A 10,346-nucleotide genomic window follows, 5' to 3' on the forward strand; every position below is an offset into this window, starting at 1 on the left:
ATGGTACTGTTTAAAATGCAAATTTTCTTCCCAGTGAAAAACAATAAATAAATAAAGACTACACATGAAAAACATAGTAGATTGAACAAAAAATAACCAAAATTGTGTTACAGCTTATTTTAAAAATTATTATTTTTATTATTATTATTTTTTTTTTTTTTTGAGTGCATGCTGCAAAAGTAATTCCAATGTTGGTATCATCATGAGAAAACAGTGAATCATAACTTAATATGGCTTGGCTATTATTATAATGTTTAATGACAATAATAATGTTTATTAATGTTTATAAAGAACATATTCTGCATGATATTATTTTACATCTCTACCCAATACCTAAACCGTTTAAATTCAAACTTAAATAACTTCAATCTTAATAACTATTAATAAGCAGTGAATTATAGTTTACTGAGCTAAAGGTCACAGTCAATAATTTATTAATAGTAAGAACTATACCTTAAATTAAAGTATGATCAGATATACTCTTAAGATCAGTGCCTAGTATAAAAAGCATCCAATAAGAACACAATAAGAATAAAATACAAAACACTGTAATTCTGTTAAATCTATACATGTGTTAGCTTACATAAAACTTGATGGCTTTTACAGATTAGGTTTAATTATAACCCTTTACTGTCAAATTTCCTGTTTTAACTTTAGAGACTTCTAACTGGTACTCCATCAAAAATATGTCTAAATATCTATAACACAATGATATTTCAAACTTTGTTTTCTCAGTGCTTTTGTAGATGTCAGATTGCACTTCTCGCTGAAGCTGAGGTTGATCGATCTGCCCTGACTTAACAAGTCAGATGTCCAACCAACAGTGCCATTCCGGTGTGTATTTTGAAGTAGGAGGTAAAAGAATTCCGTGTTGTCTGAAAAACAACACAGGGGTCAGCGAGAGGGCGGAAAATTGAAAACTGAATTACGGCTGTTTTTTGGTGCAAGGAGCCTTGACTTACATTTATAAGCGGACATCAGAGGGAAAATGATTCAGAAATAGAGAATATGACCCCTTTAAAACTTAATTTCGGGTGAAAAATGTAAGCTCCACAAGATAATGCGCATTTATTACTTGTCTCTTAGTGAACTTTACTTTTAAAGCGACTAAAACTAACCACAGGGAGAGTCCCACTTGAGCGTCCTATGATAAATTACCTTGCTCAAGGGCACAATGGCATAAAAGCAGTACTGAGATTACAGTAAACTCTGGTGCATGACTCAAACCAACTTTCAATGTTGGTAATACAGATTCCTACTACTACTGAAAAAATGTGTGTTCATTTTTATTTTATTTTGACTTTGATAGATTTACTCAGCACAGACACATTAATGTTAAATTAATTAAACATGACAAATATGAAAAATTGTAAAAATATTGGGTCCCACTTTAGCCTTATCTAATGTAATGTACTCACACTGAAAATAATCATTTGTTGTCAGGGTGCGAATTACAGTGGGGTTTAGGGGGGACTGACCTGCTTAATTAATGCTTGATCCCAACTGAAATACGTCAAAACTACATGAATGGGGGTCAGACCTCCAAATAGTTAGAAATAGTTTGCCCTGATCTGCATCTTAAATACTAACATTATTAATTAAATAATAGATAATATAAATATACATTTGACCACCCCTATAATGGATTATATCCTTGTGAATGCATAGTTGCTTCAAATTATATGTCTATAGACATAGCAACACTTTTCTTGTAAAATAGGTGTTTGTTTCTACATATACTGTAGCTTAAAAGTAAAGTAAAATTAGAAGCATAGTTTGACCTACAGTGACCTCTGAAATAGCTAATTATAGTGGCTACAAAGCCAACATACTGTTATACTACATAAACTTATTTTTTTCTGTCTTCCTTTTCTTCTTTATGCATCTCCTCCTAGACTGTTCATACTACAACCACAAAACTTACTCCAAACCTTCAAACTGGTCCGACTTGGGTTACTATATCTTTTCCAACTGATCCGACTTACGGTTTTCCAAAAAATGACCCAGAAAACTCAGAAAAGTCTCATTGATTTAACACTAGACCAAACTTTATGACTTCATAACTTTGTGCCAGCCTGTCATACAGACTTGTTGAAATGTTACGCTCATTAACTTAGAATACCAGTCTGCCAATCACTGATGACCTTTCAACTCACTAGCCACACCCTAGCGACCACTTAAAGCACCCTGGCAACTATCCCATAGACTTATGTTGAATCTATCATTGACTTTACATTGGACATACTAAAAACATACCCATCAAAACCTACTAACATATTAATCATACTAGCAACATGCTAATTCATACTAAATTCATGCTAACAACATGCTTACACTGGAAACATGCTAGCACCATGCCAAGTAATACCAGAACCATGCTAATAACATGCTAATTTATGACAAAACAAGCTAGCAACATGCTTTTCATACTAGAACCATGCTAACTTGTGTTAGCAATTGCCTACCAACTAATCAGAACATTTATGCAACCGCCTAGCAACACCTAGCAACCACTCAGAACACCCTAGCAACTGCCTAGCAACACCTTAGCAACCACCTAGCAACCAATCAGAAAACCCTAGAAACCACCTAGCAACACTTTGGCAACTACCCAGCAAAGCCTTAGCAGCCACTCAGAACACTTTAGCAACCACCTACCAACACCTTAGCAACCACATAGCAACACCTTAGCAACCACCGAGCAACACTTTAGCAACCGCCTAGCAACCAATCAAAACACCCTAGTAACCTAGCAACAATTTAACACCAACCTAGAATACCTTAGCAAGGGATGGTCAACTGTGCAATCAAAGATGTAATTACAGAAATTAATTACAGATGTAATTACATACATGCATTTAATACACCATAAATACTTTTAAGAAAAAGAAAACACGTACAATACACAATAGATACATTGTAACTAGGGTGCATTGGTACCCCTTATCAAACATTGACGATCGGGGGGGGGGGGTGTGTCAACTTTTTCGTGTAACATCAAATGACCTGGCATTTGTTTAATTAATAAAACATACGTTTGTTTTCACAGTTTTGTGGGATATGTAGTATATTCTGACCTACAATATACTCTAACTAGAAAAGTTTACAACAAACACTGAATCCAAAACCATACAATGGAACAAATAAAAGTAGAAATTATGAAGAATTCAGAAAAAAAATTCCAGATCATGGAAATGTACACTAGATATTGCATATGGACCCAGAGCATGCGTCAATAGCGCCGCCACATTTGTACAGTGCTCCCTGCAAAAATATCAATCAACCGCACTAGTCAAGACTAAAGCCAATGTATAGATGCTGGACTTTAGCACTGTGTACGGGTATAATAACAGGCAGACAAATAAAACAAAGCACAAAGGCATCACATTTCATAGGTAAGATTTCATTTTTTACCTTTTTATGTTACGAACTTGTGTGCTAAACAAGTAATGTTATTGATGATAATACAGTCACTTACTGCACTCACCATAGGGCAAAGTAGCACCAACTTGCACTAAATACTAGATTATGCAAGTTTTGTTGAATAAAATAAGCAAACAGTGTAAATGAAATATGACAACAAGACGCTGCGCAACCAGAAACTTGTATTATTGACGGCTCATCGTTCATAACGGAGACTCATTCACAAAGGAATCACTTCCTCCGTCAGTATGTGAAGTGAAAGCAGGAGAGGGTGCTTCAGGACTTGAATTAGATCAATTTGAAGAGGGAGGGAGGATAGTACATTTCCATACACACAAACACACTCTTTGTCAGCAATGCCTGTGTGGTCACTTATCCATTAGTGTAGTGATGTAAAATTACAATTTTCGTAATTAAAAAAAAACAATTTGCATAATGACCACTGGGTAAACTCCAGATCATAGTTATACGTATATATCTCTGGCTCTGGATGGCCACAGTCCTCCACTGTACCTTGGTCCCGTATTCATTTTAAAGGAGCACTAACCCTTACTATAATAGCGACTCTTTTGATGCAGTTTTTTCTAAAAGACAACAACAGGGTAGGCGACATGTAATGTATATATCTATGTAGTTCAATAAATAAATAATTAATTTGTAATAAAAAAAATGCTGTCACTTTATTTTATTTTATTTAATGAATTAGTTTAATTTTAACACAAATATTTATTTATTTATTTTATTTATTTATTTTTTTTACCAGTTTTTGTCTTAGTTTAGGTTTTAAATTACTTAAATAACTTTGACAATTGCAAGTTTGTACCTCAAAAACTGTGAGATATTAATAAAAAGTAGCAAGAAAATATTTTAAGAAATCTAAAAATCTGGATGCTGGAATGCTAGAAACAAGCTGCCATAACATATCTACAGTATTATAAATCTTAGCTTTTCCCCCCCTTAAACAATCAGAAAGTTACAGAAACTACACACTGAGAATCAAGCATGCACACGAGCGAAGAATGCAGTTTTGTTCTACCATAAAAGAGACCCAGTTTTCCATTAATGAACACAATAGCGAGAATGCATTAAACAGAGATTTTCCCACCTACTGCTGGGTTTAAAGCAAAGGGCCTGTAGCTACAGCCACGATGTAAACCACATACATGCTCACAATGAGGTGTACGCACTTGCAAAAACAATAGGGAGCTATTGATTTTCAAGGGAGTGTTCTAATATCACAAAACTGTGTTACTTATAATAGGATCTTTTCAAGTTCCACATCAAATGCATATCTAGAGGGCATTTTCTTTGTGTTTTCCTATTAAAATGCAATAGCACAAGAATAAAGCAATAGAGAGAGTCGAAAAGGAAGAGTGACAGAACGAGAGAGGGAGATGTAGGTAAAAAAAACCCTGAATCAAACAGATGTAATTTCACACGTCTCAGGGACATTATCATTGCACATCCAAGCCTCTGTTTCAAAAAGCAGGACGACACTTTATTTTTAGATAGGATTTTTCGCCTCTTTAATGCCTTTTTTTCTTTTAGTTGCCATACAGAAGTGATTCCACTGAATTCAACTGAATCCTTAAAACCTAAGCAGCAAAATGAAATAGAATATAACATGAATTTAAGGCAGCAAAATGAAAGCAGAATGAAATCATAAAACTGCTGAACTATTCCATGTTAAATCAACCGTATTTCACATTTACACAGGTATATCTATATATTATTTATTTATTTATTTATTTATTTATTTATTTATTTATTATTTTATCTTTGATACTTTGTAAACAGCACACATTTTGCTTACTTTTTTATTGAAATGTTATATTTCTATACCATTTCCTGCACTGGGTTATGGCTGGAAGGGCATCTTATGCGTAAAACATATGCCAGAATAGTTGGCGGTTCATTCCGCAATGGCAACCTCTGAAATAGAGACTAAGCCAAAGGAAAAATTTATGAATGAATTTCTATATTACCTACAGCAAGGTTGCCCAAGCTTGGTCTTGAACGGTTTGGCTCCAACCTCAATCAGACATACCTGGGCTAATCAAGCTCTTTTTAGGCTCTCTCAAAACCTCCTTGCAGGTCTGTTGAGGTAAGTTGAGATCTGCAGAGTGGATGGTAACATCAACGGCCTGAGGCATCTAAACATTTGTGCTACCCATTACATTACAAACTACAAGACAGGTCAAATTCTTCAGCAGGATAGCGCTCCTTCTCATGCTTTATGCTCCCCATCAAGTTGCTAAAAGCAAACAATGTCAAGGGGCTCGAAGATCGGCCAGCCCAGTCATGACATGAACATTATTGAGTATGTCTGGGGTAAAATAAGGAGGAGGTATAGAAGATTAATCCAAATAATCTCTATGATAATCTCAAATAATCTTTATTCTGCTGTGGTGGCAGGGTTGCCCAAACCCAGTCCTAAAGGGTTTGCCTACAACCCCAATTAGACATACCTGGGCTAGCTAAGCTCTTACTAGGCTTTCTTGAAATATTCTTGCAGGTGTGTTGAGGCAAGTTGAAGTTAAAATCTCCAGGACAACAGCACTCCAGGACTGAGTTTGGACAACCCTGACCTATAGCATCAGAAATATATTTTGCAATAGATACACAACAAAGGACACAAAATTGCTAAGGGGGTTTAACATTAAACCAAAACAAACTTTGAGACAACTTTTGGAAAGCAGCACTTCCTAAAACTCTCTATATACAGATACTGCACAACTATCCAAACAGACAAAACTAATCAAATTTTAACTTGAAATTTTAAAGTTTAAGTGTGAAGCACAAAAAACAAAAGCTGACCTTACACACTGAACCTGCACGTATTGCAAAAAGGCAGCCAACAGGAATTGTTATGAATCCAACAATAATCTGCCTTTAACCCTTTCTGTGCAATCATCTTTTTTGTAGAGTAATTATTATCTATTTCAAAAGCTATTTCAAAACCTAAAAATGCTTTCTTTGTTTGTTTAATTTTGGTTAATATTGTAAACACACAATACAGCAATAAATACAGTGCTCAGCATAAACAAGTACACTCCTCACAAATATATCTTTTAAATTCATATCTTTAATAGGACGCTATACAATATTATATTTGTGCATATACATTATTAGTCAATACTGAAGCCAAATCTGGAGCTTATCTAACAAAATAACTTACCATAACGGTCCTAAGACTGAAAAATATTCATAAGAAGAAGAATATTAAATAAAAATTTACATTAGAAGAAAAGTCAAGAAGCAAAAAATAAATAAATAAAAAATGTAGTTGACATTTTGTAGCTTGTATTTTTTCCCTAATATTTTGCTTGAATTTAATTGTATTGTCTTTCAATTTCTAAACATGTTTGATGACTAAAATATTTTAATAAATATACCTGTTTAATAAATCTATATGGTTTAAATCCACCAAAATACATTGCCTATATTCAAAGAGAAATTGATAAAAAAATCAAAATTTTCAAAATGAAGTTACTTAATTATGCTAAGCACTGTGCATAAATAAATAAATAAATATATAAATATATATCAACTAATAAATCAAAAAGTTTTTTTTTAACCTTGAGATAAATATCCAAAATGAAGTGAGGGGGCACAATTCAGATCTGAGCACAATAATGCCCACTTTTGCCCCCTGGTGGCGCTGGGCCTGGGTGACACGGTCATGCTACTATTGAAATCCTTAAAAACTGCAACATGTGTATGTGTGTGAGAGATTTAAAAAAAAAATTAAATAAATCAAAAATAAATCACCAGTACACACACAGTACTGTAATCATGTGTAACATAACGTAAATAATACTATAATATTTAATTATAAATATAATATTTGAAATATATATTAAATAAAATGTGTGAAACCCACACCAGCACAGTGAGTACATGCAAACTTCACACAGAAATCTTGTGCTGTTACGTGACATCGCTAACCACTGAGCCACAATGTCACCCCTTATTTGGCATTTTGTAATGGCAAACTGTAATTTTAAATATTACAATTTTTAAAATAAAACATTTTAAATAGTTTTTATGGTACTGATGCTGATAAAGAAATAGATATTTATGCAACTTTTTTGACGCTTTTTTAAACTGACATTTTTGTCTTTAGTGTAACTTTTTTTAATTGAAAGGCGTTATAAAGATTTTATATTTATTCATTTATTTATTTTTAATTAGAATATTTAGTTGTATTATACTAGTTAAAACTATGTGTGTGGGGTGTGAGGGGGGTGGGGAGTGGTGAATCTACATACCAGATAATAAGTACACTTTTTCACTCAATCACTTCAAAAGTAACAAAAGTCGTGTTGGACCGAATTCCTCTGTTGTGTTACTGTGATTTAATTTCTGTTCAGCATCCAGTGGGTCATGGCCAATTCATTTCAAATTAGAACTCATGAACTGAAAGAGTGCCAGTTGTGAATCATGTTCAAGCCTGTCACACACACAGAGACAATGCAGAGGCGCTCTAATTAACCCATGTTGCTCATGAACAATAATTCCATGTTATGTCGTAACTGACCTAATGACCATGCATGGCCACGGTGATTAGAAAGTAATGCAGCGTGAATATCCACACTCTAGCTCAGACCTGTACGTCAGAGCTGAAAACTGAATATCACAGTTTCTTGTCTCTTCCAAACACTGGTAACTATGTAATGGGCACTCCGCTCCAATTACAGTACAACCTTTACCATTCTATTTGTTAGCATTAATTGAAACAGAGTCGGCTATAATATAGAAGTGCAGGGTTGCTTACCTACTGAAAAGGTCATCACTGCCAGTCATCCTCATCTTTTGGGTTTTGTATGCCAATGTTCCAAAAAGGAATGTCAATTCAATCAAAGTGCCATGCTGAAAACACAAGGTTTCCTTCATGTGAATCTAGAATAAAATTAAAGAGAGGTCAACATAAATTAAAATTGACCAAATTTATTCACCATCAAGTTGTTTCTATCTTCTGTTCAACACAAAAGAAGGTATTCTGAAGAATAGTGTGAACTGGTAGCCATTCGCGTCTATATAAGTGGAAAAAATACTATGGAAGTCAATAGAAATATTTCAAAGGATATTTTTCCCAATCCTCAAATTTATGTCAGTATTTACTCTCCCTTTATAGAGGGGGCAAGACGCATACCTGTCAACCCCCCACTTTTTCCAGGATTCTCCCGTATTTTACAGTTCTATCACGCTTTCATCCCGTAAAAGTATCTTCCTGTATTTTCAGTCTTGGAGGGTGGCAGTCCTGAAGGGTGGCAGTAAACATTAAAGAGTTGATCCTCTCTATACGCAACCCATACCACCAAACCACCAGGGGCCACACCTTGCTCTTAAATGCAAGTCTGTTCTGTGCTTTCACTTTATTTAAGCATGAAAACACTTATATAAAAATATGTACTATGTTTTATATAAACCTATAAAAAATTATATATAAACGGCACAATTCCCTTTCCTTTCCATTACGGGTGCCGTCGCCCCTCAAAACAATAATGCCCCACAACCTGCAACCCTCAAAACAATAATGCCCAATTCACACAGGGCGGCAGCGTCAACACTTCCCATCCACTTTAAATGGGCGACGTCAGGCATTGCTGAACTGCATTGTGGATCAGTCAGCACCGCTTTAGTAGCATTGCTCGCTGCAGAAGTTGGGAAGCGTCAGCCAATCAGATTGCTTGATGCAAACACCCCAACTTCAGACCACCCTCAGACAAGCATTGACGCTGAAGCCTGACAGATTGAACTGTCAGCTGATGTGCTCCATGGTGACAAATAGACGCTGTTTCCCAAACGGATTCTGTACACACAATGAAAAGCAGAACGAAAGTCTGGGTTTTGGGTGCTTGCTGGAAAAGACTTATAAACATAATTAATATCAACATCTACAGATGTCAATTTTAGTGTTTTTTTTTTTTTTTAAACAGTTAATTTTATGCTCCTAAATGAGCATAAAAAGTTAGAAAATTAATTGAATGCTTTCTGTATAACGGAGATGTATGCATTTTTAAAGTGCTAACTCTGTTTTTTAATGTAATCAAATGAAAAATCTAAATAGATGAGAGATTGATTTGTTGCTCTTTAATCAACGTGCATGTTATACAGTGAGGAAAAGACTAATGAAATGTGATAACTTTATTCTATTTTTTTTATAATAGCGATTGATGTTAATTATCTGAACTGTTCACTAATTAATATGCTATTAATGTATCCTATTTTTTTGTTTTTGTTTGTTAATACTACTAATAATTACAAATAAAACATATTACTGATCATTTAACTGTTTATTTACAACAAAACAGCTCCAGAAGAACATTAAGTAAATTGGGTGTTTTTTTTTTTTTTTTTAAGAGGGGATTTTCACATTACTTATTTTCACATCCCAATGTTGATGAGCATGACGAGACGAGAGTTGGGAATATGAATGACAGAAAACAGGTAGGCCTATTTCCAGGATATGTTGAGCAGTGGACCAGATAGTGAATGGAAAACAAAGACTGATGATGGGATATGAACACAGAGGATTCAGGGAAGACACAACCAAGAGGGAACCAGGAGGGAGTCATACAAGGAAGCAGGAGCAACGCAGACACTGCAGATAATCAGGAACATACAGTCAAGTTTAAGTCATTTGGGTAAGTTATTTAAGGTTAAACTGACCATGACAATTAGACCTTCTCCCAAGCGATGAGGCCAGAAACTGAGTGAGGGAAGGAAGGTGAGGTACTATATGGAGGTGGAGTGATGAGCGGGGATGACGTGCAGGTGTGTGACTAATTAGTGTTTAGGGATCTTGGTAATTGGTGACTGGTGACAGTGGTGCTTCAGGTGAATGTGAGTCGGGGAAACCTGTGGCACCATTTACTTGTTCCGAACCTGTTCCTGAGCTTTTGTCTTCTGTTGAACAG

At 34.9% G+C, this 10,346-nt stretch overlaps 1 protein-coding gene across 1 annotated transcript in view; it reads right to left on the reverse strand.

Moving 5' to 3' along the window:
* LOC137489979 (uncharacterized) overlaps positions 1–10,140 on the reverse strand; it is a 196,693-nt gene extending 186,553 nt beyond the window's left edge. Inside the window, exons 1-2 of the mRNA XM_087236793.1 lie at positions 10,099–10,140; positions 8,201–8,325 (exon numbers count right to left, since the gene is read on the reverse strand). Coding sequence (XP_087092919.1) covers positions 8,201–8,325; positions 10,099–10,101 — 128 coding nt within the window. The 5' untranslated portion in view covers positions 10,102–10,140. The remainder of the gene's footprint in view (positions 1–8,200; positions 8,326–10,098) is intronic.
* Between the last annotated feature and the right edge of the window lie 206 nt (positions 10,141–10,346).

This window comes from Danio rerio, chromosome 1 (genome assembly GCF_052040795.2).
Source record: "Danio rerio strain M-AB ecotype USA chromosome 1, GRCz13ab, whole genome shotgun sequence".
NCBI classification, from domain to species: Eukaryota; Metazoa; Chordata; class Actinopteri; order Cypriniformes; family Danionidae; genus Danio; species Danio rerio.